We start from the raw sequence: 17,005 nt of genomic DNA on the forward strand, positions 1-17,005 counted from the left end.
AATTTAAAACTGAATTTCAAATCTCTCTTGCTACATTGTAGCTGCATAGACACATCAGAATAACATTGACACAAACAAGTGAAAGCATCAAAGAAAGAATAAACAGGATCAGAAACTACGCCTCACTGACCAAGATTGTTCTAATATTCTGATGAACTAATGGTTTTCTTAGCACTCAGAAATCCAACTTTAAAGGGTCACCATATGCTCCTGAACTGATGATCTCACAATATCTTTTTATTTGATTCTTAATTAATGTTGAAAACAAAAAAAAAATCTGCATATTCAATGTCTCGTTATTCAAGATGCCACTACCTGGCATTGTACAACTTAATGTCACACACATAATACTCCTGGGGGAATTCTGCGCCACTGCGCAATGCAGAATTTTGCAGAAATTAATGTTGTGGACGCAGCATTTCCTTTCCCCCACAGAAATGGGCTGCAGTGCTGCTGGTTGCCACTAGGGGCTACTGGACTCAGCAGAAGACATTGCCAGGGGGAAGGGGAGGGAGCTAGAGGGATCCTGGCAGCAGCAGTTCCCCACATGCCCTGAAGGAAGGACACAGCGGTGTGCAGGAAACTCCACACAAGCCCGGAACCCAGCATCAGGTTGTTTCTCCCTCTGGATCCCTTGGCTCTGGAGGAGAAGGGGCAAGGTGTCTGGGCTGGGGGAGGCCACAGCTGGCTCTGGGGGGGACAGAGGGGTTGCCTGAGCTCTGGGGGGGCGCAGGTATCTGGGCAAGGGAGGCCCTGTGGCTGGGCTTGGGGGGATGCGAATATCTGGGCAAGGGGTGGACTCTGCGGCTATGCTCAGGGGGGAGGGGAGGGTGTGGGTATCTGGGCCTGGGGGCTCCGTGACTGGGCTCCGGGGGAGGGAGGGATTGTGGGTGTCTGGCCCCCCAGCTGGGCTCTGGAGGGGAATGGGGTAGAGGAACAGGAACTGGGTTATCATAGGGGTTTCTTTAAATCTGTACTCCTGGGAGAATCTGTGTGTGTCTCTGTATTGTTACAGACATACTTGCTGACAGGTATTTTGAAATAAATTAACAAAATAATTGGAACTGGTGTGATTACGTAGTGTTATTTTGACAAATAAAAATTGCAGAATTTTGTTGAATTTTCAAATATTGTGCGCAGAATTTTTTATTTTTTTTTTGGCACAGAATGCCCCCAAGGAGTAACATAATAGCGTAACCTTTGGGTGGGCTAAAGTACACTTCATTGCCCTTCTTCAGTGCCTAAAAAAAAAAATCCCAACTCCCATAGAAAAGTAGCTGGAGACTCAGAATTCAGTTGCTAAGAATTTTCAGCAAGGATTGCACAGGGTCAACCTCCCCACATTCAAGTCCCAAAGGAACTAAAAAAAATGAATGTAATTAAACAACTTTATAAAAATCTTATGATAAAGAAACAAATAATAAGCTAATTTTTACAGCATAATCTGATATTTTATAATCCACAAACATTATCTTCACAGTTATACATAAACAAAGAAAAATTTAAATCTGAACAGTTTAGTCCCCACAGAACCACAAGTGAGAAGAAACTGAGAATTCCCAAAAGCTAAGATTGAGTTCACCTAAGTCTCAGAGTCTTTGATCACCAAATCTATACAGTTTGCTGAGTCTAAAACAAAATCTTCCCACCACTTGCTAGTAGGAATCTTCACTTGGAATCCATGCAGACTCTTCCTCTGCGGAAAGCACTGTTAGCCAGTCAGCTAACTGATTAACCAATCACTCAGTTAAGTATATAGATATAAAACATAAAACAAAAAAAAAACAAAACAAATAAAACTGCTGCAAAATGCTTCAGAGTTAGGGAAAATAGCCTGCTTCTTCTCCTGGGCTCAGCTTCTCCCAGGTCACCCAGGGCACACGGCCCCCTGCAAAGCAGCTGCTCTGACCGCTTCCCCTCATGGAGTCTGACCCCAGTAACAGGGAACCTACTGGAGCAGACCCAAAACTATCACACCAAGCTTCTGGATGTAGAGTGCTAAATCTGCCTAGCAACAATGACTCAGACAACTCACTCCTACCTCCCACCAATGGGTCTCTTAAAGACATACCTCCCTATTAGGCACGTGGGTTACAATAGCATCAAGCATTAACAGTGAATATTACTGGGAAGCTTTCAGATATCTAGAGGAAAAACAAGTCAGGTCATTTGAGCTGACAGAAAAAATTAATACCGTCTTACATTTTTGCCTCTCCACCCCCAACATATACACACAAACGTATGTATGCATGCATGCAGCTATAAAGACAGCTATTTCATAATATATTACACATGTACAGACACACTATTAGAGGACATGTTATCCATGTGAAAAATTGTAGAGGCATGTGATATATTGCATAGGCATTAATACATTTCATTCATCTTTGACTGCATCACTTGACTTCATTCTGCCACTAATCCATCTTCTCACAATTTCTTCCATCCTTCCTAAGCCCTGAACACATTTAAACAAACATTGTTTTAAAAAAAAAATCAACCTGCTAGAGAAATGTTTCCTCTTCCTCCTCACAAAAATGGGGAATGTCAGTCCTTAAATTGAAGAACAGGAGTACTTGTGGCACCTTAGAGACTAACAAATTTATTAGAGCATAAGCTTATGCATATGCATCCGAAGAAGTGGGCTATAGTCCACGAAAGCTTATGCTCTAATAAATTTGTTAGTCTCTAAGGTGCCACAAGTACTCCTGTTCTTCTTTTTGCGGATACAGACTAACATGGCTGTTACTCTGAAACTAGTCCTTAAATTATTGCTGTTCAAGAACCAGAATGGACACAATTTAGTCATCGGCCAGTAAAGGTTTTCTATACCTAAAAGTGTCACAACTTTAAAGTCTACTATCTTATGACCATAAACAGCAGGTGGGTTGGGTGAGGGGGGCTCAGCCTCCCCCCACCCCAATCTATCTCTGCCGCTGGGGCACAGTGCTTCTGGAGCAGTCGAGAAGGTTGCTCCAGCAGATGAAATATAGGACATCGCTATGCTCCAGCATGTCAGAAATAACCACTACACTTTCTCCGCCTGCCAGTTCTGCTCCGCTCCAGGCCACCCCGTGTGCACAACCCAGTCAACCCTGCCTGCAACTTGTAGTCACTCAGGGGGCTAGGCTCCCTACCTCTGACCAGCTGTCTTCAGGCTTTGCTCACAAACTACCACAAGGCCAGGGGGGAGGCTAGATCACAGAGAGTTATTTATCCTTCCCACCCCCAGCTTCCCCACCATCACTAAACAAACAGTCTTATCTCCTACTCTTTTCATATGCCACATTTTACTTGGTTTCGTTTGGCATTAAATTAAAAACAGTGACAACTAAAATAAATGACAAGGACACTACTGCCAAGCAGCTCCGACTAATATTTGACCTGAGCTTCAAGAAGTTGTTAAGAATGGCCTCGTGTATGACATGCCCAAAGGTAAGAAACTTTTCAGTTTTTTAGCAGGGATGAAAAAGAGTTTTCCTGACCTCACTGTGTTGTTCAAAACTTTACAAATGAGAACTGATACGCCAGATGCTTAAAATAAGAACTAAATGATATTTATCTTAAAAGGGGTTTTAAACCATCATCTCTCATCCTACTCTAGTAGCAGAAGAGTCCCTTTGAAGGCAACGCGAGTCTTGCCTTCATAACAAGTGCAGAGTCAAGCCCTTCAGCTGCCAGCAGCAAAGCCAGTGGGCCAGGGCGGGGATCCAGGCCCAGCCCTGCGGGGCAGGAACTGCTGCTGAGTGTGGGGAGGGCTCGCTCTCTAATCCCCACCTTAGGGGCCTTCCCTCCACAGGAGGCTGGAATAAAGACAGTGACCCTCCCCCCCCCACACACACACATTCAAGAGTGGGGCCTGAGACATCCCTCAGAAAAGAGGCTCCTCCCACACACACGCACTGGAGTGGGGACCTCCCCCCATTCCATGCACCTGGCCACCAAAAATAATGTTTTCACCAGCTGTCTATGCTTGTGACCCTGCAATGCAATAAACAGGAGCTAAATACAAACAGAAATAGAGAAGAGTCCCAGCTTCCCATGGCGAACCAGCACTCATTTCCAGCCCCAGATGGGCACAAGATTATGGAGTTTGAATTGCTGTCATTTTTATGTGCAGAAAAGCTATTTTAGGTCATTTCTGGAGGGTTTTATGGCTCCCTCTGACCAGTCAGACTTATAGCAACTAAGCATCACAGGTGGTAGATTACAAAAAATAATCCCAATAACAAAGTTTAAAACTCTCTCACTTGATTCTTCAGTCATATAGGAGACACTCAGTTGGGGAAAGGTGGGGGTTGCGTATGTGTCGTCCAGTATAAAGGTTTTCTCAATATTAGCTCGCCACTTATGAGGGATGCAACCATCACCAACTCTTGCTGATAAGGGAAAATTACTTGCCTTGTAATTCTACTTCACTGACGATAACGTTGTGCAAGATTCTCACTCCTGGGTCTCTGCTCCCTAGAGTGAGACTGGCAGAACTGCCAAAGCTCTTAAAGGTTTTTTGGCCTTGGACAATGATAGCATGGCTAGAGCATGAACTAGGCACTCTATTGCCACCCACAAGCTTAACCATTGCCATGGACATGTTCCAGTCAGCTCCAATTGCACAAGGTTTTTAAAATTTGTGACGGTCACTAGCCTGGGGCTGAATATTATCTATCCTGAGGTTTGGGCAGGTATGATAAAGGGAAGGAGGGTTAAAATCTGGGAGAGAAAGAAACATTTGTGTGTCAAACTGATTCTTTATAAAGCACCTGTGTGAAGCTGCCTAAGGGGGCTAGAAAGAGGCCCAGGGAAAAGATTAATTGGCAAAGGGCTGGTAAGCCATTCAAAACTTCTTAATAAGTCACACGTGGCGTGTGCAGTTATCTGATTTAGTTGGGGATTGGTCCTGCTTTAGCAGGGGGTTGGACTAGATGACCTCCTGAGGTCCCTTCCAACTCTGATAGTCTATGATTCTATGATCCATACCTATATATGTAGAGACAGTTATCACACGCCATTGTGCAGTTAAACCGAACAACAAAGAAAAGAAAACATGGAACTTTCTATAATCCTTTACAGCAGAGTACACCACAATTTAGAACAAAAGTTGAGGAGTCTTCAGAGAAAATATGCAGGCAGCAGCTCCAGCCTGAGTGTCTTGGCTGACTGCAATGAAGGCATGCTGACATAAGGAGACAGGTGGTTTCAGTTGTGACACTCTATGTGACAGGAAAATGTGACAAGGTAACAACACTGAGTTAAATGTTACTGTTTGAAAGCTTCTGATAACATCATTTGGTAACTTGGCCGGTAACTTGTATCACCTCTTCACGTACCATAAAGATGAAGCCAAAAAAGACGTTGATTGCCGGGGTTTATGTGCTTTGGGACCCAGCAGTCCATTATAACAACACAGACATTTACCCAACAATAAAGACAAGTTCCAGCATGTATGCTTCTTGAGCCTCTAGTCTATATGAATGAATTTTCTGGCACTCTGTCAGCAAAAATTGCTGTTCTAAACTGAGTGCATGACTGTTTGAGAGATTCTTACCTGTAAGACATCCTGGATCTTCACCCACACATCTGCCATGTCATACAATTTGACATCACCATCATACAGGCTGGATGGAGAGACCACTGTCTGCTGAAGATGTCCCAGCACCACAGAGTGAGCAGCTGCTACAGCGTTGAATTTGTCAAAGAGAAGTTCAAGCAGTTCCAGAAGTAACCTAGAAGGAAGGACAAATGCATTCAAGACCATAAGGCATTCTGATAACATAGTAATGAAGGCCATACAAGTACCTTCGATAAACAGATTGGGGAGCAGGAGGTAGGGGCTTATCTGTTTTCTTCCCCTCTCTTAAATTGAAGAAGGTGGTAAGTCTCATTTACTAACACACTGGCTGAAAACAATATGGTATTCAATGGTTTAGTGCCATTTTGGATTATGGGATGAACAGTATGAAAGAATTTAAAAACCTACATGAAAGATCAGAAACCAGAGGTATCAGGGCTTATCAGCTGTGTCTATCATCAACATTTTATTATTACACATAAGGTGTTATGGCTATAACCTCATATAAGTGTACGGCACATTAGCGGTTACTATGGCTTCTTTACTGCCCAATGATTGAAATTAATGGGCCGTTGCAAAAGCCTGTAACTATTGTGTGACAAGACAATGACTTACCACATCTGATATTATTATTTAGAAGAAAATGTCAATTAAGTTTGATGCTGTTATCGAGTTATACAGACACCCCTAGGCCCAAAGAGAGTGTTCCCCTCACATGTGTCACTTAGCCATCTTGGACAAAAACCTTCTCTTGACCTTACTGCACAGACACAAAGGGTAAAAGCAGGACATTACCGACAGAAATGTCTATTCCAGATGGCTCACTATATAATGTAATCCTTCAAATGTATCCCTCTAATTTAAGAATCACGTGGGCAATTGCCAGAGTTCTCAGATGGGGTATGCAGCTCACACACATTACCAGTATCAAACATAGAGCTCATGGTTAAGGGGGAAAGCTTTTTGATTACACTGAAAAAAATGAAAGGACAAGTCTAGGAAGGTAGAGAAGCACAGTACGACAGGTCTAGGTCTTGTCTGTACATTATACTAAAAATAGACATGGGCTGAAACAAAGTGCCTGATTAAAAACTTTAGGAAGTTCGGATCCTGAACTGAACTTCATTGCTGCCCCCTCTCTTTGAACAATGATCTGTACCACATCCCGGACGCAAACACCTTTATAAATACCAGAAAAGTTCAAATTTGGATCCAGATCTGAAATTTGCAGCTCTAGTCTCTCTCAGATGAAACAAAATAAAAAAATCCTGTATTATAAGGCAATTCCATTTTGTGGTACTAGGAGCTTTTCCATTCACCTTTAATGTTAGGAAATGCCTACAAATTAGTAATATGTATTAGTGACAGCCTGGGGACAACGTAGAACAGAAATACTGCTTTTGAAGGATGGGTATATATTGAACATGACAAGGTGTTTGTTGTAGAAGTCAGGAGTCTGTATGTGCATTTGGGAACTATGATATTTGGGTGGTAAGGCATGTGTAGTTGTTTATGTTGCCTTACGTTAACTGACTGCATGTATTTGAGCAATCTTAACTTTAAATAAAGTTGTTTGTATGGGAATTTCCATTGTTTTTCAAGTTAGCAACAGTACCTTAAATAGCTCTGGAATATAAGTTGTGGAGGAGAGTAGCCCTGTTCTGCTGCAATAGGTCTTTGCACATCTGTGTGTTGCATGTGTTTACAAGGGGAATGCATCAACGTTCAACGCCTGGGATATGGAAGAGGAGAAGGCAGTGGAAAGAAGGCTTTAGTCTATGGTGATAATATTACATTTTAACTATGTAACTGTAACATGGAGGAAAGACTATTCTCTTCTGTTTAGGCTTTTATAGCCAATCTTTTAAATGTTAAAGATGCTGCTCCCATAAGCAGAGCTGTACATCTTGCCCTCTCCTTGACTGCTATTTGACCCCGATAGCTATTAAATAAGGCTCCGTGTCTGTCACAGAGGTCACTGATTCCGTGACTTTCTGTGACCTCCGTGGCTTCTGCAATGGCCGGTGCAGCTGGCTTTGGGACTGCCCGAACAGATCAAGCAGCCCCTGGGACAGTCGCACTGATCACTGCTGGGGCAGTTTGGCAGTGAGAGGGGCTCACGGCTGGGGGTTGGTGTGTAGGAGATGGGGGGCCCTGGAAGCATCTGGCATGTCCCTGCAGTTTCTAGGTGGAGCGGCCAGGCGGCTCTGTGCGCTGCCTCTGCCTGCAGGCACCACCCCCACCGCTCCCATTAACTGCGGTTCCTGACCAAGGGGAGCTGCGGAGCTGGAGCTCGTAGTGGAGGCAGCGAGCTGAGCCCCCTGGCCTTCCCTCCCCTTAGGAGCTGCAGGGACATGTCAGCTGCTTCTGGGGAGCTACATGGAAGCCAGTAGGGAGCCTGCCAGCCTCACCAACCCTCCCCTCACAGCACCAGCGGGGGTCCCAGACAACCCCCCCATAGCACCCGCAGCACCCCCAGCCCATGCCCTCAGAGCACTGGGGGCCCCCTAGCCAAGTTTTAGTTAGGGGTATATAGTACAAGTGATATGCAGGTCATGGGCACCAAATTTTTGTTTACTGCCCGTGACCTGTCCGTGACTTTTTCTAAAAACATCTGTGACTAAAAGGTAGCTTTACTATTAAGTTACTAACATGAATAGTCAGGATGAGGGGGTAACATGGAAACTAAGTTGCCTGAGAAATGGACAGGGTGGATTGATTTTAATAATCGATTTTAACCATGATCTAAATTATCAACTTTAAACTTGTTTTACATTTGCACTATAGTTATTTATTTATTTTTTAGTTAATTATTTATAGTTTATTTATGCATATAGCAACCAATAAGAACCTTTTTGGGGGGAAATCATAGAATCAGATTCTTATTGGTTGCTAACCACTAAAACATGTTGATTTGCAACTAAATATAGCTTTTACACTATTTGGTTCTTTTTTCTGCAAACCAGGAAGACACACTTGCTATACACATTTATTTAATCCATTATATTGCTTAACAGACATTTTACGCACACACAGAGAGCTATATATATAGCTTAAGGAATTATATAGCTTAATATTCCGATTCCTAATTTTTACATTCAGTTTATCTTAGAAAATGGTGAATGATGCATTTCTCATTTATTAGATGATTAATTTTTTACTTGTAATTTGTGTCAAGCTACATTTGAATGGAAATTGGGATTTAATTAAAAATGCACAAAACCAGCATTTTAAGATGGCTTTATTTTATTAATAAAAATAACCTTAATTATACTGGAAACATAAGAAAAACACTAAGTTTATCAAACACAAAATGATGTGTTGCAAGAGACCTCAAAAAGGTCCAAGTAAACCTAGACTATCCCTGACAGGTGCATGTTCAACCTGTTTTTAAAAACCTCCAATGATAGGGATTCCACAACCTCCCTTGGAAACCTATTCCAGAGCTTATGTACCCTTACAGTTAAGAGTTTTTCCTATTACACTGCTCTACAGCCAAAATGCTTCTGAAATAAATGTAGTCAAACTTTACTAATTCTGGGTCACCGAGAACGAAAAATGATGCTTAAAATTGTTGATTGGCTCTAGTTTTCAAGATATGCTATTGGGTCAGTATATACGACCCTTGACTTGGGAATGGCGGAGGATAAGTGAGTTATAAAGAAAAGGGATCTCAATTTAAATGAGAAATGACTAAAATACATCTTTGACTGGATCTATGAATAAATCTATGACTGGGTTTGGACAGTACTTGCTTTTTAGGCAAAACAATGAATGATGCAATCTGAAGCTGGTATTGCATCATACATGATATGAATTGCATCATGTTGTTCCTAGAAGTCATGGATGATGCAATCATAACAAAGCTTACATCACTCTGCTGAACAAATTGCCCTATATCCGCTCTAGAAATCATACAGTGTCGTCCTCTCTTATTTGTCAGTGTTTGATTTTGCAAAGGGACACATTTCTGTTTAGCCAAAGTGAACAGAGATGCCTCGTACTTGTGTGAACAGTGTAGATAACTTCTGCTATGTTTGTGGTGAAGTGACTTTTGCATCACAAAAGCGCAGTATAAGAAAGCTTTTGTGATTAAGAAAAGAAAGCCCATCACTTTTATTTTGGCTGCAAAATTGGAGATCAGGACAAGAGGTGGGCCCCACACGTATGCTGCAACACTTGTGCAACAAATCTTCGCCAGTGGTTGAACAGGAAAAGGAAATCTATGCCTTTTGCAGTGCCAATGATTTGGAGAGAGCCAACGGATCATACCAGCAATTGTTACTTCTGCATGGTGCCTCCAGTTGGGAAAGGTGTGTCAAAGAAGAAAAAGTGGACTGTGCATTATCCAAACATTCCATCAGCTATACGCCCAGTACCCCACGGAGAAGAACTGCCGGTTCCTGATGTACCAGAATCATTCTCACTTGAGTCAGATGAGGAAGAGGAAGAGGATGAAACTTCTGGTCCTGAACCATCAATGTCACAGGACCCACATTTTCTCCCATCCTCCTCCTCTGAACCACACCTCATAACACAAGGTGAACTGAATGACCTTGTCAGGGATTTGGAACTACCCAAGAGTAAGGCAGAGCTGTTGGGCTCCAGACTACAGCACTGGAATCTCCTGGCAGGTGATGTTAGGGTTTCCATGTTCCGTGACCGTCAAAAGGATCTTGTCCCATTCTTCTTCATGGAAGGTGATCTTGTAGCCTGCAACAACATCGATGGTGTAATGGCAGCCCTCAACATCGTTCACGATCCAGATGAGTGGAGACTGTTCATTGACTCATCGAAGACGAGTCTTAAAGCTGTTTTACTGCATAATGGCAATGTTTTGCCATCAATTCCAGTTGGTCATGCAGTCCATATGAAGGAAACCTATGACAACATGAAACAACTTTTGAGGTGCATAAACTAGGACCAACATCAGTGGCAGCTTTGTGGCGATTTGAAGGTTGTTGCTCTCTTGCTTGGTCTGCAGACTGGATACACAAAGTACTGCTGTTTTCTCTGCGAATGGGATAGTCGTGCAAGAGATTCCCACTACATCAAGAAAGATTGGCCACTCCGACATTCATTGGAGCCTGGGAGGAAAAGTATTCAGCATCCACCACTTGTTGAATCAAGGAAGATTTTGTTACCACCCTTACACATCAAGCTGGGTCTGATGAAGAACTTTGTCAAGGCCATTGACAAAACACAAGCAGCTTTCAAGTACTTCCGTGGAAAATTTCCAAGGTTAAGTGAAGCTAAGATAAAGGAAGGTATCTTGGTTGGTCCTCAGATTCGTGAACTTCTTTGAGACGATGCATTTGACCATGCACTGCTTGGCAAGGAAAAGACGGCATGGAAAGCCTTCCAGTTGGTGGCAATAAATTTTCTCGGAAACAACAAGGCAGACATCTACAGGTTGTTGGTGGAAAACCTCCTCAAGGCATACAAAAGCCTTGGTTGCAACATGTCACTAAAGATACATTTTTTGCACTCTCATCTAGATTTTTTTCCGCCGAACTGCAGAGCAGTGAGCGATGACCACGGCGAGCGATTTCACCAGGACATTGCAACAATGGAGAAACGCTATCAGGGCAAATGGAGCTCATCAATGCTTGCAGACTATTGTTGGACCGTGACAAGAGATGCTCCATTTAATGAATACAAGAGACAAGCCAAGAAGCGCCGGGTAGACACTGAATAGGACTAAGCTATGTACATAATAGTTTTTTGCCTTTTGTTTCATAATAAATTTTATTTATATAACCCTTTTGCTGATTTTTAAAGTGTTACATAAACAGGACAGGTGAAATATTATCATGTAAAGCAACCATAAACACATGAAAAGACCTAGGTTTACAATTGATGATTAAAACTCTACTATCTACACAATATACATAGACATAAAATGTAAAAACTTAAATATCTTAGAAACAGTAGCCAATCAGTTGTTTTAATTGTCATATTTGAATTCAGCACATCAAAATAAATAATAATAAATAGCACATTTTATCTCTGAAGCAGACGACTTCTCAAAAATTGTAGACCAGTGATACCTAACCTAAATTAAAATGTTTTACATTTAAAACTAACTGCTTTATTAAACAAAGGATGTAGTAACCATAATTAGTGAATTGAACTGGTTGTTTCTGGTCACCCTGTCCATCAAGATTTTAGAACTAGTAGGTGTCATCCCTCCCACCTGTTATTTATTCAGAGATAGCAAGAGGAAAACAAGCTTGCAGGCTTTTTTTCAACTCCCAGTCAATTTCTCAACTTTGAATGAACTAGTCAAGAACTGAAGAAACTGAAGAAAATACTCTCTCTGCATATGCAGAAGTGGCTAGTGCTGTCAAACGCTGGTTTAGCGCTTCAACAAACTCTGGTTCCTGGTGCTTGGCCAGAGACCTCCAACCACTGTGGTGGTCTGACTCTTTAAAACTTTGGCAAGAAATAAGTACAGCTTGAATATATTTCTATTTAATTTAAATGTTTTTAAGAGATTATAGTAATTTTAGGCCTTAACATAGGTTATCATAGTTTCAAATAGGTTTATGTTTCAAAAGTGAGCTTTATTTAATTTAAATTAAAAAATCCGATTTTTTTAAAAATCATCTACTTTTATCCATCCTGGAAACAGAGCTTCTATTTCTGATAGATAGGCAGCTTCTCCATCAGATAGACTTCCTAAGGCTAGAAAGCTGAGCCTCACTACCTTATTAGGTACATAAAATAAGGGCTCACTATAGCAGGCACAAGTGAGGAGGCAAAAAGACAGTAAGGGTGAGGAACTGGTAAGGGCGGAAGCCAGAGAACCAGGATGCCAAATATGACATGGAGGCAGAATTTGCAAGGGCTTGGCATTTTCACATTAAAGGGATTTATACCTTGCTTTGCGTGGAAAACTGAAGGCAATCTTAATTTGAAGCCGATGGGCACCTTCATAATTAAACAAACATAATTGTGAAAATTTATCAGCCCAGGCACAAAATCGATTCACCTGCCATTACCATGGCAACAATAAAGCCAAGTAATAATTTAGTCATCCAACGAAAAAAGAAAAAAGTTGTTTGCCCCAAGCAAGCAAAATTTTGCAAGGCTGGATTAAATAGGTAAGACAGATGTCACATATAAGAAAATACAAATGAGATGTGTTTGTAATAAAAAGGGATTAAGTAAACTAGTTTGCAGAATTTCAAACTGTTCACCCTGTTGGCACTCAATGATATTATGCATTGAACAAAAAGGTAGTTATATTTTTTCTTAATTACAAGTGCCTTCATATTCTCACATTATGGCATGGGCTGATTGGAACCTCCCAATTGGCACTCTCCGTGACAGTCATCATTTTAGCTAACAAACTACCATACATCCTTCTCCCATTTAAACAGTTCCCATCCTTTCCAATTCTCCTTGTAGTCAAGTCCCCTGAAGCTTCTAATCATTTTTAATTGCCCTTTTTCTGGACCTTTTCTAAATCTCTTAGGCCATTTTGAGACAAGGTGACCGAAAATTAATGCAGTGGGGGTTAAAGAGACAACATAAAGCATCACAAAAACAGTTCACTCCAAAGGCATAAGTTGTGGGGGAGGGTCTTTTTGGACCCAGTGACCTAAGCAGAACAAACATCTGCAATGACAAAGGGCTGCTCGGGCAGTTTGTCAGTTCATGTTCTCAGCATCCACTCACCAAGAAATACATAAACATGTCGACAGAAACTGACACATGCCCTGAGGCAACTCCTATTGTCTGGGCAATAAAAGAGAATGAGTCCATAGGAAGTGACTGCTGCTGACACTTGCATGAGGTGACCAATGATAATGCATGCACTTTACCAGTGATAACGTCCTTTGCTCAGTTTAGGGGAATTTGGAGTTTGATGTTTTGGTTTTGCTGTTCAAGCCTCAGCAACAAGAGTTGGTAAAGACAAGTAAGGAAATTTCTTAAGAAGGAAAAAGCAGCATGGGTTTGGTAATGAGATTGTCAATATGCCGGCTCAGTGAGTCGGATCTTCAATCGATGTAAAACCTCACAGCTCAGTTGAAGACACTGGAGCGATGACAATTTACACAGCCAGAGGATGTGGCCCAATATCTTTGTCCGTCAGTAGTAATGTTACCAGACTTCTCAAACTAAAACTAATACAATGCTGACTCTATCACTATACCTTGTCCTTCATAGCTAAGTCAGAGATTTCTGTAGATACTATTTACAATATAATGAGCTGCTCACGAATGAGATAAAATCAGAACCTTTTCTCCACAAAATAATTGTTCAAGGGCATACACAAACGGATAGACATATTAAAGAACCCAGGTACTGTTCTGAACATCAGTGGTAGTGATAAAGGTTGGAAGACAGACTAGATACAGAAAAGCCAAGATCAGTTCCAACTGCGTAGGGATTCCACAGTAGTTATACACAACTACATTGCAGTCTACAGTTTTGATCATTTCTACAATGGCTTAAGCAGCTAACTACTGGAAACCTCCTACTGCCCTCTAATGGTTAATGGTGCCCTCAAATGGCTCATCTCCCCCACAGGTGAGTGAAGGGGTAGGGTGAGACTGAGGTATATCATGGTCAATTACAGAGAAAATGCATTCTGCCCCCTTCCCCTGCAACAAATTGTTATCTGTATGTAGCAGTATATAAATGGCTTTTTAAAATTGTGCATTCTGCAAACACATTGTGAATTAATATTTCAGAACAGTAAAAGGCAGTCACATATGGAAGTTATAGAGTTTACTGGGCTAGGCTAATGATAGGCAGAAAAATAAAATATTCGATGGTCAGATTGAAGTACCACACCCGTTCATAATCCAAACTGGGACAGTGTCAAATTAGGAAACTCTAGGGCTGTGCTCCAGAAGTGTAACTTTTTCTCATGGAATGACAGGACTTAAATCATTTTTATGAGGGGTTCCTAAAGGAATTACTCTAGAATTTCCAAACACAGACTTCTTGGCCTCCAGCCCAAGCAGAAGGGGACATGACACTTTTCAAAAAGGAAAGAATACCAGCCAGCACCCAGTCTTGGAAAAACAGACAATACAAGTTATGTGGACATCTAATGTGGTTAGTGCAAGCTGCCCATAAGAAGCTTCATTATAGATTCAGATCCTTTAGGCTTTTCATCTTTTTCAGTCATCTTTATTAGTCATTTTATTTGCCAGTAGTAATCATTTTTATGGATATCCTCCAAGTATAGTAGCTGAAGACAGACAATGAGCTCAGTGATATGAAAGAGACCGAGAGGCATTCATATCTGATTCTAGCTTTAGGAAGAACTAAAAAATATTTCACCTGCCAAGTCCTGAGGTCAAGAACCATCATTGAAAACCTTAACATTTAAACAGTGTTGAGAGGCATACTCCACCTGGCTTTTAAGACAGGAGTCATCACTGACTCAATTAAAAATGTAGCTAATTTGTCTAGGTTGGCTGGGTTTCCCAACTCTCTACATGTGATTTCTGTTAATTGGGAACCTTACATTTTATTTCATTTGTTTTTCTAAAGATTTTAAATTCACCTTTTATAAGCAGGAGATGCCTTATGGAAAACTTTGCATATCATTCTGTTTATTAACAATTCTCCCTCTGCCCTTATCGGAGGGTGATTCTGTGACTGGTTGGATCACAGAAACCCCCTTGGGAGCTGCCACCCGAAGTGCAAAGACTACCCCTGCTTCTGTTTTCCCTGCCTGCTCAGGACTCCAGCACCCTGTCTTGCTGAGCCAGACACTCCCGTCTGCTGCAACACAGACCCAGGGTCTGAATCACTTGTCCCAAAGCTGCAAGTTTACCTGAAAACAGCTCACAGAAGTTTGCTTGTCTTTAGCACTCAGATGCCCAACTCCCAATGGGGTCTAAACCCAAATAAATCCGTTTTACCCTGTATAAATCTTATGCAGAGTAAACTCATAAATTGTTCGCCCTCTATAACACTGATAGAGAGAGATGCACAGTTGTTTGCTCCCCCAGGTATTAATACATACTCTGAGTAAATTACTAAATAAAAAGTGATTTTTATTAAATACAGACAGTAGGATTTAAGTGGTTCCAAGTAGTAACAGACAGAACAAAGTAAGTCACCAAGCAAAATAAAATAAAATGCGCAAATCTATGCCTAATTAAACTGAACACAGATAATCTCACCCTCAGAGATGCTTCGGTAAGTTTTTTCTCAGACTGGACACCTTCCAGGCCTGGGCACAGTTCTTTCCCCTGATACAGCTCTTGTTCCAGCTCAGGTGATAGCTAGGGGATTCTTCATGATGGCTCCTCTCTCCCCTTGTTCTCTTCACCCCTTTATATATCTTTTGCGTAAGGCGGGAACCCTTTGTCCCTCTGGGTTTCCACCCCCCTCACTGGAAAAGCATCAGGTTAAAGATGGATTCCAGTTCAGGTGACATGATCACATGTCACTGCAAGACTTCATTACTCACTTGCCAGCACACACATATACAGGAAGACTCACAGGTAAATACAGCCATCTGCAGACAATGGGAGTCATCAAGATTCCAAACCATCCTTAATGGTCCACACTTTACATAATTACAATAGGCCCTCAGAGTTATGTTTTATATTTCTAGTTTTAGATACAAGAGTGGTACATTTCTACAAATAGGATGATCACACTCAGTAGATTATGAGCTTTGTAATGATACCTTACAAGAGACCTTTTGCATGAAGCATATCCCAGTTACGTTATATTCACTTATTACCATATTTTTTCTCAAACTATCCCAGTTACATTATATTCACTTATCATGTTTTTATAAAATCATATAGACTGCACAATGTCACAGATTCCTCCATCATTGTTTATATTCTTTGGAGGTCTGCATGGAAACAAAACCCATGTATCTTAGGAGCTTATCAGCTCCTGCTGATCATTCATTCATATCAATATTTATAAAACCATGTGCCCAGACCTCCGGGTACATTAACATATTTTTTAAATTATTACCTGATCCTGCAATCAGTTTCCCAAGTCACTGGGGCACATGTTTAAAATTTTGAGATTACTACTGTAGCCAAAGGGCTGCTGGTGCTCCTGGGGGTGATGGCCTCAGCCCAAAGCTTACTTTTGCAGCAAATGCCAGTACTCCCTACCTCAGTATTTGAAATGTGCCTACCTAGGCTGGTTTTCCTGGGAAAGGCTCTCTCCTTTCTGGTAGCCACTGTCTGCCACCTGCGTTGTGGACCTCTTGACAATCTGCTTAAGCTCCTGTTCCAGACGATCCTTGATAGCCTTCACGGTCTCAGGGATTTTTTTCAGTTTGGCCAGCCCTTTGATGAGGATCCCCATGAAGACAGTACTGTTCTCCTCCGGATCCAGCTCCATATCTTCTTTAATCTCCAGCACACTCACTTCTCGCACTGAAACCAAAAACAATCATTTAAACCACGCAAAGTAAGATCAACACCAAGCAAATAC

At 41.6% G+C, this 17,005-nt stretch overlaps 1 protein-coding gene across 1 annotated transcript in view; it reads right to left on the minus strand.

Moving 5' to 3' along the window:
- The window catches only part of EXOC4 (exocyst complex component 4), a 592,122-nt gene that overhangs the window by 499,551 nt on the left and 75,566 nt on the right, over positions 1-17,005 (minus strand). The window contains exons 6-7 of the mRNA XM_054015768.1: positions 16,704-16,947; positions 5,546-5,723 (exon numbers count right to left, since the gene is read on the minus strand). Coding sequence (XP_053871743.1) covers positions 5,546-5,723; positions 16,704-16,947 — 422 coding nt within the window. The remainder of the gene's footprint in view (positions 1-5,545; positions 5,724-16,703; positions 16,948-17,005) is intronic.

Source organism: Malaclemys terrapin, chromosome 1 (genome assembly GCF_027887155.1).
Source record: "Malaclemys terrapin pileata isolate rMalTer1 chromosome 1, rMalTer1.hap1, whole genome shotgun sequence".
NCBI classification, from domain to species: Eukaryota; Metazoa; Chordata; order Testudines; family Emydidae; genus Malaclemys; species Malaclemys terrapin.